Source organism: Neltuma alba, unplaced genomic scaffold (assembly GCF_004799145.2).
Source record: "Neltuma alba isolate B1F8T4 unplaced genomic scaffold, ASM479914v2 tig00012081_pilon, whole genome shotgun sequence".
Taxonomy (NCBI): domain Eukaryota; kingdom Viridiplantae; phylum Streptophyta; class Magnoliopsida; order Fabales; family Fabaceae; genus Neltuma; species Neltuma alba.
The window spans coordinates 101,952-118,597 of record NW_021636640.1 but is presented as its reverse complement, the minus strand read 5'-3'; the positions used below and the strand labels follow the sequence as shown (position 1 = coordinate 118,597).

The 16,646-nt window shown below is 34.1% G+C and overlaps 3 protein-coding genes across 3 annotated transcripts; 2 read left to right on the top strand and 1 right to left on the bottom strand.

The window, feature by feature from the left end:
* The first annotated feature begins 829 nt into the window (after positions 1-829).
* On the top strand, positions 830-2,885 carry LOC114721963 (peptide-N4-(N-acetyl-beta-glucosaminyl)asparagine amidase A-like). The gene has a single exon (XM_028907857.1). It carries the CDS (start codon positions 852-854, stop codon positions 2,715-2,717), a length of 1,866 nt encoding a protein of 621 aa, XP_028763690.1. The 5' UTR covers positions 830-851; the 3' UTR covers positions 2,718-2,885.
* A 924-nt stretch (positions 2,886-3,809) lies between these two features.
* On the top strand, positions 3,810-5,970 carry LOC114721964 (peptide-N4-(N-acetyl-beta-glucosaminyl)asparagine amidase A-like). Its single transcript, XM_028907858.1, has one exon. The coding sequence runs from the start codon at positions 3,893-3,895 to the stop codon at positions 5,705-5,707; it is 1,815 nt and encodes a 604-aa protein (XP_028763691.1). The 5' UTR covers positions 3,810-3,892; the 3' UTR covers positions 5,708-5,970.
* A 3,210-nt stretch (positions 5,971-9,180) lies between these two features.
* Positions 9,181-11,707, bottom strand: LOC114721981 (protein LIGHT-DEPENDENT SHORT HYPOCOTYLS 10-like). The gene is made up of 2 exons (XM_028907882.1): positions 10,948-11,707; positions 9,181-9,603 (listed from the first exon to the last, which is right to left on the bottom strand). The coding sequence occupies exon 1, from the start codon at positions 11,603-11,605 to the stop codon at positions 10,997-10,999; it is 609 nt and encodes a 202-aa protein (XP_028763715.1). The 5' UTR covers positions 11,606-11,707; the 3' UTR covers positions 9,181-9,603; positions 10,948-10,996.
* Positions 11,708-16,646: the final 4,939 nt, after the last annotated feature.

Below are 16,646 nucleotides of genomic sequence, written 5' to 3'. Positions count from 1 at the left end.
ACATCAAGGGACTCGGATGAAAGTGACATTACAACGCATCTCATATTCATGATTATCCTTCGCCAACAATATGTAATGGTTTTATCACGTTCATTGCTCTTCCTTTCTTTTTCTTTTCTTATTTTTACTTGCTTACAATTACTCCTTCCCAAATATATCCCCTTTAACTTGTAAGAAAATTTAAACCAGTTAAAGATGCACTTCATGTACGCATGCACAACTACGCAGGGAGTTACTGTATTTTTAATCATAATTATAATTCACTTTTCACTATTTTATTGAAATGAAAAAAAAAGTTAGTTATCTTATTAAATTGGTTGTAAAATTAAATAAGTTTCCATCTTCATCCTTAACTAATATTATCAATTTTAAAATTAAATATTTTTCTGTCCTCCTTTTAAAAAAGGCATTTAAAAAAAGGCATTAAATATGCCAAAAAAATCATGTAAAATAGTTTATTTCTAGAATCAAATTTTTTTTCTAGAATATATAATGATGGAAAAAGTATCAATTATGTGCATTGAATTTTGTTCTTTTTTTGTGTAGTATAATTGAATCTGTTTAAACAAAAAATGCTTTTTTTTACAAGATCAATTACTAATTACTACTGCTACTCTTTTCTTTTACCTTGAATATTAATTACTCCTTAATACTATTAATTTTTTTGATGCATTAATGCCATTAATTTTTTAACAATAATGATCATTTTTCTAGCTCTATCATTCAGGTGCATTGTTTCCGGGATTTTGGATTCTCTGCTCTGTTGGATATATATTTATTGCTCTCAGTATCTCAGAAGTACGATGATACCTCAGAGACCTCGCCAACGAGCAGATTTAGATCATCCATCCATGGATGTCTCCGTCTTCTCCTTCCTCTTCTTCTCCATATTCATCATCTTCCAGAATCCCATTTCTGCATCGAATCTTCACAAATTCAAGCAACTCGGATCCCAGCTTCCTCTCCAACCCACCACTTCTTCCAATGACACCCCACCAACCAGGTACTTTGAGGTAACCAAACCCATCAAACTTCCTCGCACAAATCCTTGCTCTTATCACATTCTCCACCATGACTTTGCCTCCACATATGGCCAACAGCCTGTGGTGGCAAATTATATTCCTCCCTCGCATTGCCCATCTCACAAGTTCTCCAAAATCGTCCTCGAATGGAACGCAACTTGCAGTGGAAGACAATTCGATCGCATTTTTGGAGTGTGGCTTGGTGGGGTTGAGATTCTCCGGAGCTGCACGGCGGAGCCTAGGGCCACCGGCATTGTTTGGACAGTTGAGAAGGATATTACAAGGTACCATTCGGTACTAATGAAGGATAATACTCTCGCTGTTTATATGGGTAATATAGTTGACAGTACTTATACTGGGATTTACCATGTTGATATATTCATGCATTTTTATCCTCCTGAGGGGAAGAGGACTTTGAGTAGTCATCGAACCAAGTCTGAGAATTTAGCACCTGGGTATGGCGGCCCTGCGGATTTGATTATACCCATTTCTCGAAATTTTCCGATAAAAGATGGGCTGTGGTTTGAAATTCAGAATTCTACAGATAAGAAGACGAAGGAATTCACAGTTCCTCAGAATGCTTACAGGGCTGTGTTGGAAGTCTATGTTTCATTTCATGAGAAAGATGAGTTTTGGTACTCTAATCCCTCAAATGAATACATTGCTGCAAACAACCTCACTGATGTACCTGGAAATGGACCATTTAGGGAGATTGTGGTTACTCTTGATAATAGATACGTTGTTGGGGCAATTTTTCCATTTACTGTGATATATACAGGAGGGTTCAACCCCCTCATGTGGAGACCCATAAGTGGCATTGGTTCATTTGATCTTCCCACTTATGACCTTGAAATGACACCCTTATTAGGGAAAATACTAAATGGGCAGACCCATTCACTGGGTTTTATTGTAGATCATGCCTTAAATGTGTGGTATATTGATGCAAATTTACATCTTTGGTTGGATGGAAAGAGCAAGAAAACAGAAGGGAAGCTTTCAGACTATATCAGCAAGCCTCTGGTTGTAAAACCCTTAGTATCATCAGATTCTGGTGGTTCAAATGAACCTTTTTGGACTGGTGCAAGGACGTACGTTTCTACAGAAGGATGGGTGAAATCCTCCTATGGTAATATCACAACGGGTTTTCTTCAAAACTCGTTTTACATCAATTCAATGGCAATAGAAAATGCTGGGACAACGCAAATTGTGACCCAAGTAATCCTTTCCAATGACTCTGTATATATTAGGTTTCCATCCTCTGGTCCTCCTCATTTGATCACTGAAACACACAGAAATTTTTCCCTATACTTTCACTCAGATGAAATGCGTGAAGAAAATAAAACCATATCTGTTGTTAACATAACGTTAGGATTTGCTGAGAGAAAGTCTCTGAGTGCAGAATCTGGATTCTCTAACAGCTCTCTCAGAAATGTGCAGAATGGTCAGGGAAGTATAGTTCTGGAGGATCGTTTGGTTGCTGGCGGATTTGGTACCACGCAACAAGATTATAACTACGGAAGCAATGAGTTTTGCTATTTTAGAAATGTGAGCAGCTCAAATTACACTATTCTCTATGACAAAGTTGGAGATTCATGCCATAACAGAGGAGGGCATCGTTCTAGTTTTCGTTTAACCAAGAAGTTACCTATAATGTTCAAGAGGCTTTTCTCTCCAAATGAGAACAGAGGGGTTTAGATTCTGATCTTGGTTTCACAGTTACTTTGTACACGGGCTCTCCTTTGAAGCTCCAATCTATGATGGGGGCAATACTGTGGTAGAGTACTAAGAGATCAGATTTTAATTTACTTATTTTGTACTTGAAAATCATGCTGAAATTTGAAATGATTCTTATCTAAGAACTTATAATCATGAAATAAGTACTTTTAGTAATGGATTCACAATTTATATACAGTTGGTGGTTTGAATGGAGGCAGTTTCAGATTTGACTAAAGCGCAGCCATATTAAATAAATAATTAATTAAATTGGATTTCGCATCTTTGTGCATTCAGTAGTGCCAAAGAAATGCATTACCATGGTTAACAAAAGCAGAGCAGATTTTTTTTTTTTAAGGGAAACAAATATGGATCAAATAAAATAATATTTATCATTTCTTAGAAATTTTTATCTAAGATTGTTTTTAGAGGATAATAATTCAATCTGAAGAAAATTAAAATTGCATACATGATGAATGTTTACGTCTTATTATTTAACTTGATATGCAAACTTCAAATTAATATCAAAATCCTTCTTTTAAACCTTTTGAGGTAATTAAAAAATAACTTTAATTTTTTGGCAAAAAAAGAAAAAAACACTCGACGCTTCCTGTTATGAACACCTTTATTTTTTTTTTTATATAACTTAGAATATTCTTAAATCATTTCGGCCTTAAAATTAATCTTTGGCGAATAAAAAACGTCAAAGTTCTTTTTTTTTTTTTAATTGAGGTGAAACCATTAATCATAGCTTGTTGGTACCTTTCCTTTCATTTCTCAGTCAAATGAATTTTGTTGAAGTGAGGCTCTAGCACTGGCAAGCGGCAACTCAACTACCAAAAGCTGCATAATCCTCGATGATACCTCCAACTAACTTTCAGCTAAGATTTTTTGTTTTTTTTGTTTTGGGAGGGAGGGGTAAGATTTGCAAACATGAGGAAATTACTGAAATGAATTGGGAAAATTAGTTACTAAGGAATATATATATATATATATATATTTATACAAGGATTAATAGAATTAACTGGGACGAACCTGCCAGTTGCCTTCCCGGTTTCCGCCAAAAGGGGGCTATCTACTGTTCCCCAGAGAAGGTCACTTCAGAGACCTTAGATACTTACCAGTCTCTCACATTACAGAGCACTGTAAGCCTAGTGATGGCTTCTTGTCTCTCCCGTTTCCTCTCTCCTTGCCTCTTCATCTTCTTCCTTCTTCCGCCTCTGATTTCCTCAGCAAATCTTTACAATTTAAAGCAACTTGAACCGGAGCTTTTTGATTGGCCCACTTCTTTCAACGACACCCCACCGACGAAGTACTTCGAGGTTACCAAACCCATCAAACTTCCCCGCACGAAACCCTGTTCATACCACATTCTTCACCATGACTTTGGCTTTACATATGGCAAACCTCCTGTTCTTGCGGAGTATGTCCCTCCCTCACATTGTCCATCTCAAGAGTTCTCAAAAATTGTCCTTGAGTGGAAAGCGACTTGCAAAGGAAGACAGTTTGATCGTATCTTTGGAGTGTGGCTTGGCGGAGTTGAGCTTCTCCGGAGCTGCACGGCAGAGCCTCGGGCTTCTGGGATTGTTTGGAGTGTTGAGAAGGACATTACAAGGTACTATTCGTTGTTAATGAAGGACCAAACTCTTGCTGTTTATTTAGGTAATATTGTAGACCGTACTTACACCGGGGTTTACCATGTTGATATCTTCATTCATTTTTATCCTGCTGAAATGAAACTCAATGATTATGAATCCCATTCTGGAAATTTAGCACTTGGGAATGGTTTGCCGGCAGATCTGATATTACCCATCTCTCGAAATCTTCCGTTAAATGATGGGTTGTGGTTTGAAATCGTAAATTCCACTGATACGGCAACAAAGGAATTCAGAATTCCTCAGAATGCTTATAGGGCTGTGTTGGAGGTCTATGTTTCATTTCATGAGAATGATGAGTTTTGGTATACTAATCTGCCAGATGAATACCTTGCTGCAAACAACCTTACTGATACACCTGGAAATGGGCCATTTAGGGAGGTTTTGGCTACTTTTGATGGTGAGGTTGTTGGGGCAATTTGGCCTTTTACTGTGATATATACAGGAGGCGTCAGTCCTCTTTTGTGGAGGCCCATCACTGGCATTGGGTCATTCGATCTTCCCTCTTACGACATAGAAATTACACCGTTTCTGGGGAAAATGTTAGATGGACACGCCCATTCACTGGGTTTCAGTGTAACCAATGCCTTGAATGTTTGGTATATAGATGCTAATTTGCATCTTTGGTTGGACCAAAAGAGCGATAGAACAGAAGGGGAGCTTTTGAGTTATATTAGCAAGCCTCTGGTTGAATCCCAGGTATCAGATTTTATAGGTTTAAATGGAACATTTTGGACAAGGGCAAGGAGGTCAGTTTTGTCTACTGGATGGGTGAAATCCTCCCATGGTAATATCACAACCAGTTTTGCTCAAGACCTGAGCTACAACAATACAATGGTGCTGGGGAATGACGGGAATATGCAAAATGTGAAACAAGTCATCCTTTTCAATGACACTGTTCATGCAAAGTTGCCATCCTCTAATGATCATTTGATCATTGAAACAAACAGAAACTTTTCTCTACACTTGTACACAGATGAAGTGGATCAAGCAAATAAAACTTATTTGTCTGTTTCTAATGTAACATTGGGATTTGATGAGATCAAGTCTAAGAGCGCAAAGTTTGGATTCTCAAGCAGCTCCCTCAAAAATGTGCAAAACGGTCAGGCTATAACGGTTGTTAAGGGCCATTTAGTCACTAGTGGAGTTGGCAGCACCCAGCAAGATTATAACTATAAAAGCAATGAATTTTGTTATCTTAGGAATGTGAGCAGTTCAAATTACACTATTCTTTATGATATAGTTGGAGATTCATGCCAAAAAAGAGGTCGCCCCTATTTTGGTTTTGGTTTTAACAAAGTTATCCACTCTGTTTAAGGGGCCTTTCTCCTCAGGTAAGAACAGAATGGTGTAGATTGTAAGCTTAATTTCACAAGTGCTTTGAACAAGGGCTTCCCTTTGATTCTTCAATGTATTTGTAATAACAAGATATTGATGTTATCTCTGATAAAGCTGAAGGAACAGGATAAAAATTAGGCCTTGTAAACTGTAATCAAACATGAAAGATTTGTGTAGTTTGCATGCTTTGAGGGGTTTCTGTTGAATTATTATATACAATCTCTTAAGATATCGTTGAGGTATTTCCTTCCTTTTGGGCGAAGAGTTTTGTAATTGCTGATTATGTTCATAGCCCGTCATTTTTTATTCTGCGTTCTTATGCTGATCATTGAAAACTGAAGCATGGTGACCTTTGTCCTCATGAATAGCTTTTGAGTGGTGTCAAATCTATGAGACCAGGGAAGGATTTTGGATTACTACTGCTATGGGATTTGGATCCCCTACCTTAAGAGGATAAATGTAGGAGGTAAATTTAGGAGAGTGAAAGAGAGAGCCCATTCACCCTTGGTGGGCCCTCGCACTCCACTGTAATTTTTTCTCTCCCCTAAACTTACTACTCCTGCATTAAGCTGTAAGTGCATGGGATCCTCATCCATGCTTATTAAGCTGACACTGAATGTGCTTGTTTTGTTTTAAAACCCAATAAGAAATACAAACAAGATTAGTCCAATTGGTTAAGAGTCAGCTTATAATCTATAAAGTCGTCAATTCGAATCCTGCTGTTAATATGAGGATTTTGTTGGTAGACAATCTGTAAATATCTCTGTAAGCGTTTTAGAAAACATGCTGAAGTTTGGAGTGATTACTGATTAGTTCTGTACACTGCTGTCTTGGATTTGTTGTCTCTTGATATCTTAGATGCCAAACACGAGCATTTTAAATAGAGGAAAGGAAGGGTTTGGTTTGGAATGAACTGAATAAAACATGACTTATAAAATATATGAAGCCAAAAGATATTCAGGCCTTTTCTATAGGGCTGGGAGACTGGTCATTATTTTTGTGCACATTTGAAAAGTAGTACTAAATGAGCAAGAAACAGAGTACCATCTGACCTATAATGCTTGGCATTAGTTTTGATGGGGTGAAAATGAGAGAAAGATTGAAGGGATATATTCTTGTGTGGTTGAAATTAAAGATTCAAATTGTGTTTAGTTTCAGCAGAAGAACAAATATGTGAATTATGCAGCTCATGGACGAGGATTCTCTTCATTCCTCTACTTAACCCCTCCAATCAATAAAGCCTCACTAGATTCTACGTTTTAAATCGATTCGCAAATCAAACTTTTATTTGAAATTACAAATTTTAAATGATTTCTAGACTTCATCAGATATGCGATTTCATTTGAGATGAAAATCAAAAAATTTTCCTGAGCAAAATATGGGTTGAAATTCACAAAATTTTCCTTTTTATGTCATATAGGTTATATTTGTTATTATTTTTTGCCCACTATATCTTTCATTACTATATGTGTTTTTTTCATTCCTTTTGATTATCCATATCCATCTAATTTGTGTGCTTTGATGGTTCTAATTGACTGTGTGATCCATAATGAAAAAGGGAAAATGAGATATAATACACAAGCACGTATATATTTGTTGCAATAATTTTTTTGTAAGTATTCGACAACATGTTTATTATTTTTTCTTAAATAGAGATATGAGTTATGCTTCATCAGTTTATGTTCGCATTTTAATTTCATTTTCATGGGGATCTAATAAAAAAAATTTTCAACCTTCTTGTTAAAAAAGAAAAAGAAAAAGAAAAAAGAAAGCCGGATTCATGAACAAATCTTGTTCAGAAGTTCAAGTTTTCTGCACACTGATTATAACATGAAAGTTGTATTATTGTTATCTCCTAGTAAATATCGGTTAGAAAGTAGTTTTTTTTCCCCCCATCAATAGGTTAGAATAGAGTAAGTTTAATAAAATGTCTAATTAGAGACTTGAAACCGATTAACGAAATAAGGAAAGTCATTATTATATTCTCCAAACCCCAACGGGATAACTTAAGAAAAGCGAAGTGGCTTCTCAATTATATATAACTTGGATAATGAGACTTACAACTGTGATATGAATGCTTTTTTATAAATAAAAATCCAGAAATTAAAGTTAAATCAATTTAAAAGCTCGTTTAATTTCAAGTTAAAAAGTATGTGAACCATAATTCTTTGTAACAAATTTAACATATTAACACCAAACAACCTCCCAAAGTGATTATCAATTTTCGTCACATGATACCTGTGGGCCACGGTTTAGAAAAAATCTTCAAAGTTCTGATATTAAGCTAGGTTTAGGTAACTAAATAAATTGAACTTTTTCCCCCTAACATCCCACTCTATATTATTTTGTGCAGATTTGATAATTATATTCACTTGTTGGAGTTAAGTGATGAGGCACAATTTGGGAGAGTCAAATGAAACTGAGACCGATATATGTAGTTCCTTAATTATAACTAGTAGTCCTCTAACCAAATGCTTAAGGATTAAAAAGTTTTATTAAGTGCTGTGGGATAAATAACGAAGAGCGTAATGGAGAAAAATTCTGAGCAATAAATGAGACTGCTTATATATTTATACATAAATCGAGTCTCTTATATAGACTCCAAATTTATCATTTAGGCCTCAGCCCAATATCAATTTATATTAAGTTAGAATTAAATATATTTCAGGCATTTAAATTGACTGCCGTCAGGTGATTAATTAGATAAACAATAGTAGTATATTAGATGTTATTATATTTAATCTTTCAGCAGTCAACTGAGACATGCGATTAATCACAGGAAACTACTGAAATTAAAGAAAGAATTATAAGGAAAATCCTATCTAGTATAGTACTCTTTCGATTGAAATTACATTTCCAGGATTATTCGCACATATACAGTCGTACGTCAGTATCATCACAATCCAAAATTTTCTGCAGAAAAGATGTCCCAGAAAAAAGCAGTATACATTGTTGTGCCTGCATCAAATTTGAATTATGTATAAAATCGTGCTTTTAGACCCAAGAAATACCTGGATAAATCAAGTTTAACTTAATGTGTCTCTTATATATACAGCTATATTATTGTCTCTGTCCCCCTATTCCACTATAAAGACTCTAGGTTATAATGCATGCTCATATAAGCATTTCTTTGAAAACATAATTAAGACAGCAAACTAGCTAGCTATCTATTACCTATATATATATATATATATATATATAGGCACGCACATAGTTCATCAATTTATATACATAGGGTCAGAACAATCATTATTTCATTCCTTACTCATAACACGTATGCAGAGAATACAGTCACAGGTTGTATAAGTTGCACGCAAATCTCTTGATATATGTATAATGCAGATAAGATATATATCTTTGGATTCACTGATAACTGAGATGGATATAATTTAACAGCATAACATATATATATATATATATATATATATATATATAAAATATAGCAGCAGCAGTAGGAATAACAATCTGCAAAAATTCCTTGAATGTGCGCAGTCAAAGGATACAAAGGATTCCAACTTCCAAGGTTGCATCATAAACACACTATCTAGCTAGCTAGCTTCTTAGGATATACATATATATATATATCCTTGCCTGATATATATATATATATATATATATGTAAACGCTGATGAATTATAGAGATACGTAAACTAGAATGAGTTTCTCAAGCTAATTATATACCAAGTATTAATCTTCCTCAACTTCCATCCTAAATACATATTCGCATTCAAATATAACATACGATGTCCTTCATTTTAAGCACAAAGACCACGAAAGGATTTGACTTGACCTTCCCACTCCATCCAGCCAGCCATGTTATATTGTCAGCAACAGAGATCCCTCTTTCTCTCATGACTTCGACATTATTTAGAGACCTGGAAAAACGTACACATATATATATCTATATGTTTATACGTATACATGAGTACATATGTACATGTCCAGGACCATATATAAGTATATGAACAATTTCACAATGCTGTTCTATAGTGCGATAGTGTAACATTCTGTGAGTTCATTGTAATTTTCAAAGTATTCAATCAACCTTTTTGTGTGTGTGTGTGTGTGTGTGTGTGTGTCAGACATTTTGAAAACGAAATATCCAAAAGAATCTATACCAGATCCTCGTTTTGAATATGACATATCAGAGATGATTTGGAATTTACTGATCAAGCATCCTATGAATTAATAGACTCACCCCTGGAATTAAAATGTTGCATACCTCAAATTTATATTTGATAATGAGATCCGTGCAGTGCAATTCATGTGCGGAAGAGCCAAACGCACACGCGCACACAAACAAATATATCATTATCACCCAATTAAGAAAAGGATCTATTGAGATGCTGTGAGCAACAGCAAAAGCAAGATGGGGAGGACACTAAAATTTGTTGGTATATATATATATAAAGACAAGAACTAATTGAGCTCCAATAATACTACATATTATCGGTTGTGTTTGTGGCACACTTAATGTGGAATACATAAACCATACATATATGGCCCAGCACCCTATGGACAGTTAAAATGTTTTATAATTCTTCCCTTAAATCTCGTGACCTCCCACATTCCAAGATTTTGTTGATTATAATTAAATTTTTTTACAGGAATATAATATTACGCATAAATTTATAAGGTTGTCTTCCCATTTGTGGTAACTGCAACATAAGGTAGCACGAGTCCCCAAAGAAGCAAGATTATATTGGGTGAAGGGGAAGAAAAGCAAACAATTATACATTGATATATACATAAATAAATTAATAAATAAACACGAAATTCAAAATCCATAATAGCATTGTGATATGTTGAAAGAGATGATGAGAGAGAATATACACACACACATATGAAAGCCAAATTCCTAAAGTCCCTACCAAAGTAAGCATAATTTGTTCTCATGTACGACGTTGTAGTGTCGTACATCAGGGGCGATTTAGGGCTTTTTTTGAAGCCCGTACATATGGCCAAGCTAGGGTTCACCGTCATGTAGGAAGTTAAATCAGATCGATTGATTATGCAGTATTTATACTATTGCTGGTAAATAATCGAACCTACTGTTTTGAACCAACTTTACTATTGGGATTGATGAATTTTCCTGTTCTAAGTTTCAATCAGTTTCATCTACAGAATCTAGCTAGCGTTCAACACATAAACATATATATATATAACAATAATGAATTGTTCAAGTTAATTTTAGCAGTAAAAGTTGAGGGAAATCTTACCGTGTAATGATCTTGAACAAGGCCAAGAAGGAACCAAATGAAGCTTTAATTACTGCATAGGCAAGCTATTATTTGAGCTATCCTTCACTAGATTCCTCTTCTTCTTCTTCTTCTTCTTGTAAGGGATTCCTCTTGCCTTAGCCTGAGAATCCCTCACTTCCCTTAGGTAAACTCTTATGGCGCCGCTGGCGAAGGGGTTTGTCTCCGGCAAGCCGCCATTTTCCTCGTACGCAGCTCTCAGCCGTCCGATGAGCGCGTCCAGGCTGCCCCAAGCTTGTCTGAGAGGACACGTGCATGGCCCCGGCGGCTCCGCTTGGCCGAAGAACAGACAACCCTGTGAGTGCACCTTAGTCTTCCCGAACTGATCCAAGTACCTCAGAAAATCAAGAACATGATTGGAACTGCACTGTGATAAAGCCACCGGAGGCCTCTGATTCCTCAAGTACTGCCCAAAAGTGTTCCAATCCCTCCTCTTCTGTGACTCATACCGGCTCAGCGGCTGTTGCTGGGCCGTCGCCGGAGCCACCGCAGGAGCCGAAGAAGCTGAAAGCCTCGACGTTGAGGACGATGATCCTTCTGCGATATCTTTACCTTTGCTGGAGGACATATCTATCGTATGCAAGCTAGCTCTGGTGGTCTGTGTTATTGATTTAATCATTTGAATTATTTGTTTGATTTTTTTTTTTCCTCCTCTAAGAGGGATGAGAAGACACAGTGGTGATGAGGAAAATATAATTAGTGAAAATTCGTGAAGATCACATCAATGGCGTATAGTGATCTGAGAGGACATTGGTATGGGACCAAGGGAAAGTGCTTTAGCTCCCTCTTTTTCTTCCTTGCCTACATTATTTTCTTGCTTTAATCGTACAATTAGCATTAAGATCCATTAGCCATACTTTTTGTTTTTTTCCTATTTAACCCCCATATTGTTCCATATTTGTGTTTCCATCAACAAATCAATCATTAATGGGGTAACTTAGCGTATTTAGCACCATATATGGTTAATACCAATCTAGGTCGTCTAGAAATTATGGGTTTGCTTGCCACGCAAATAGCAAATTTAGAAATTTATTAAAAGTTAACCTGATTAATTTTTTTCAACTTTCACGGGCCGGGGTTGATGATGAAGAACACAAAGTTTCCTCTAGCTACTCTTATTATTTACTTTTTATGCCATTTGACAACAACACAGGAACATATTGAACGATGAAACAGAAAGTAAATTTATTTCTCTTTTGTTTTTTCTTTATAAGATTTTAATTTTGTAACCCTAGGTTGGGGGGAAAAGCGAACATTATAATGATTTCAAGTTGAAGAATGGTCGTTACTTGCATAATTGTTCAAAGCATCTTAATCAGCAAAGCATTTTTTATATATATGCTTGAGGGCCCAGGTTGCAGCATTTCAAGGGTGTAATTTTTTATTGTAATGATAATAATAATAATTAATAATATAAATATTTTATCTGCCTTAGCTAGCCAGTGATAGTTTGATATATATATATATATATATATATATATATATAACAATCATTGATTTTATGTTCGAGAAGAATTCAAGGTATCATGTAAACGCAGATATAAAATACCAAGCGATTTTGAAGTAACTGCCTACTTCGGAAATAGATGTTATCCTAATTAACTAATTAATCCAAATAAAATAATCTTTCTTCAAGTTTAGAAAATTAGTACAAAATTTCTTAGATCTAGAAGTGAAGGCACACCAGAGAATTGATTATAATATTCCTAATTGTTTGATGGAATTAATCCTCTTTTTAGCTAGGGCCCAAGAACAGGAAATAAAAGTGACTCATTGAAATCCTTCCGATTTCATGAAGTGGACAGGTGAAGAAGATTGATTAACTTGAATAATTTGATTTTGACTCTTGCAAAATAGAGGGGAAAGCACATAAAAAATAAAATAATCTAAATTATTTTCACAGCTGACCCCCTGAAAGCTTTCTCCACAACAACATTAAAATAAAAAAGTACTATCATTAATTAATTAAAAGCTTAGTGAAAGTTAACATTTTTTTAATGCCCACTATAAAAACCAGTGCTTAATTAATTAAGATTAGCCAATCCATTTGAGACCATCTTTCTTCCAGCATCATTACCATGTTTTTTCCAGGATATCCATGGCGTTTTCCCACCTAGTATATATGATCTGTCACATTTTCACACGCAATTACATAACCTAAATACATAATATATTATACATTATAGTACAAACTTGGGCGCAACTGTCAAATGTTTTATTATTGACATTTTCAATAAAAAAGCATATCATACATGAGCTTTTCAAAAACCAATTTCTTTAATCAGATATGTACAATTCATCAACGAATGCCATTATTTAATTAATGATATAATTTTTTTTTTAGTATTTCGTGAGAAAATGACCGTCATCTCAATGAAATATGACCATTCTACTGATATACAAATGATGTAGACTAACCGAAATCAATTTATGCTTTTAATTAAAAAAGAACATCTTTAAAATCAATTGGAAGATAAAAATTTGCTCGCAACGAATTAATTATTTGTTACATGAAGATGTTGAAAGTCAAATTATGAATATTCATCATTATATAATTAATATCAATACAAAATCAGATCATACTATTCACAAGCCATGAATAATATCACTAAGTTGTCCAAGGATCGGAGCAACGTCACCCTTCCACGCTTGAATGAAGTTTCAGAATACAGTCTAATGAAGCCAACTGTGGTAGGTGTGATCCACCCATCTAATTAATTAATTAACTTAATTGCTGGGAATTGGAATGGATAATTAATCATAATTTGTACGAGAGAGAAGTGGGCAGTGGTGAATTTGTTGTGATGCTTGAGGGTTTCCATCATATTTCGCAAGTCTTGGAATTTACTTACAAACCCAAACGATACTTTTGCGAGCTTGTTTCCATAATTCTAGCAACAAGTCAATTTGTCTTCTTCTTCTGCTCTTCCTCGCGTACATCACCACCTCTCTGGGAACCTTCGGTTTCACGCGTACATTCTTATTTCACGATTCTCGTCCTATTTACTAGCATGTTTGATAGAAAAACTTGAAGCTTTATATTAATTCTGTCTTAAAATTGCACACAGAATTTTTTAATTTTATTCTTATTTAATAGATATACTCATTTGATCCTATTTATAAGGCACTTTTAACATGTTTTACGGAGGTGAAGAAAAACTTTAAACTGGATTAATTTTTAATTAAAATATAACGATTTTGTAATTTTATCCATATTTAATACATACACTTTAAAAAAAATAATTATTTACACTATAATAAATCAAAAACAAAATAGTACGTTCGTACAAAAAAATTAATGAAGTGACATGTAGATAGGATTAAAAAAATTTTCTCTCTATACCTTATAAATAAGACCAGATGAATAATTTACGAGAAAATAATAATCTACATAATAATAAAACTGTAAAAAATATCTTCAACGATTAACAAATTCTTGTTTACGGTTTTTAGGATTGGCAATACTACACACACACAGGTATGTATGATTGGCTTCTGTATATAACGTAGGTTTGTGGGAATTAGATGAACGGTCCCAACCAAATTAAGCAGCATTAGCTTAATTATGCAACCTATGAGGCTATATACGAATAATTTCTGTTATTAGTTGTTTGTAGGTTGCTTTTTTCACACAACACGAGAGAGGTGGCGTCAAGTTTTTAACTCCATGACAAAACATCCTTGCGAAAAGCGAGATCTCTTTCATCGATTTCCTCTCAATTTGTCTTTTTCCCTCAAGTACATTGTACCTTATAATTTCCTTGTTAATTAATTAATTAATGTTAATTCTTCATACTTTCAACTCACAAGTGTGATTTTTCACTACTAGAAATATTTGATATATATTCACAATAAGACGGTATACTAGTCTATGTTCTGTGGCAAAACAATCCGTCGTCACTAATTTTATGTATATATTGTGTTTTTTAATTAAGTCTTAAAAACTAAATATAGTATGCAGCTTTATATTGTTACCAGTACAGAGAGATTGTGAGGGATGGAAATTTATAAATCAGAAGAAAAGGGGTTAATTAATTCGTGATGGCATGGGTAAACCCTAAAAGCAAGACGAATTATCAATGTTAATCTTGGGACGTAATTTCTAATGTGGCCACCAATATTGACTTTAACCTGTAGATGGAATCACTCGTTAAAATGTTGAAGAAAATCAAAGAGATAATCAGTTCTGATCATACTTTGACAGAGATTTGGATTATAATTTCCAAGCCTTCTCATATTTTCCATCCATTCATTCATCTTCTTCTCCTTAATATATTCTGAATTCTCTCATTTTCCTCCCAGAATTCCAGTAGCATTCAAGAGAGAAGACTTGATAGATGAACGCGATGGTGATTAGCGAAGAATAAGATTATGATCTTCTTTTTTTTTGAAAAAAAAAGAACTTAACAAATGGTAGACATTATATATATGGCCACCAAATTAAATTTGACTAAAAATATATGAAATAATCATAGGTTAATTAAAATCATGACATGAATATCCTTTCAGCGTGGGGAACTAGTGATTAAGAATTTTGTCTTAATTAATTAAATTCGTCAAATATAATATAATAATCACCATTTGAAGCCTTTATTTCATCGACTAATACCAGTATATATGTAAATAACAAAACCTTCGTATTAGATGGATTATTTTGAAGAAAAAACTCTAAATAATTTTATTAAAACAAAGGCGGTGGACTACTTGTTACATATGTCTTTGTTTGATGCGACTTGAGTGTGTTGTCACCCAACTTGGCCATTTTCCGTGTTTGTGCGTGAAAACATGAATCACCACCAATATGGAAGAATTTCTGGTTTGAAAAAAAGATGAATTTGATTAATTAAAAAAGGGAAATTTAATACTCCTCCGGTTCTTAATATAAGATCTAATTGTTAAGTTGATTTTGGTTCTAAATATAAGACAAATTTCTCATATTTATTAGTTTTTCCTAAATTACCTCATGGATACTCCCTCAACTATAATCAAGTAGAAGAGAGATGGGAGATATTAAAAAAGATGATTATGGTGTTTTAGAAAAAATATTTTATATTTCTTATAATTAACTAACTTACCTAACTTTCTTAATATAATCAAATTAGTTAGATAGGTCTTATATTAAGAACTGGAGGAGTAGTTGATATTTAAAAGAATATTTTTTTTAAAAAAAAAAAGGACAATTACACACACCCAACATATATTACAACATTCTCTAAGGGAAAAAGCACACATTGCAACATTTAATAATATTTTCCTTATTTATTTAGCTAATTAAAAAACATAAAATATCAAAATTAAATTATTAACAAATTGTTGGTTGAAGTACTAAGCAGTCTTATCTTCACAAGGAAGAAAACATAAGTTCAAATCTCGAAAAGTACACTTCTTGAAAGAAGTAAAAACCTTTTGTGTTCTAAGCCTCAAAAAAGAAATCCTTGATCAAATAAAAAAATTGAATTAAAAAAAAAAAACTACTTTAGAGATAGCTCTACTTTCACTCAATTTTGAATTTGGTATATATGGCTCTTTTCGCTTAATTCAATCTTTAACTTTGCTCTGCTAATAACATTATCAGTCCCTATACCAGAGCTAATAATATTAATGTGGAGGTTAACAGTAGTAACGGCAGTGCCCTCATTTATTCCTAATTTGGCATCAAG

Excerpts from the sequence above, each read along its gene's own strand:
- LOC114721963 (XM_028907857.1), top strand. The coding sequence starts at position 852 with ATGGATGTCTCCGTCTTCTCCTTCCTCTTCTTCTCCATATTCATCATC.
- LOC114721964 (XM_028907858.1), top strand. The coding sequence starts at position 3,893 with ATGGCTTCTTGTCTCTCCCGTTTCCTCTCTCCTTGCCTCTTCATCTTC.
- LOC114721981 (XM_028907882.1), bottom strand. The coding sequence starts at position 11,605 with ATGATTAAATCAATAACACAGACCACCAGAGCTAGCTTGCATACGATA.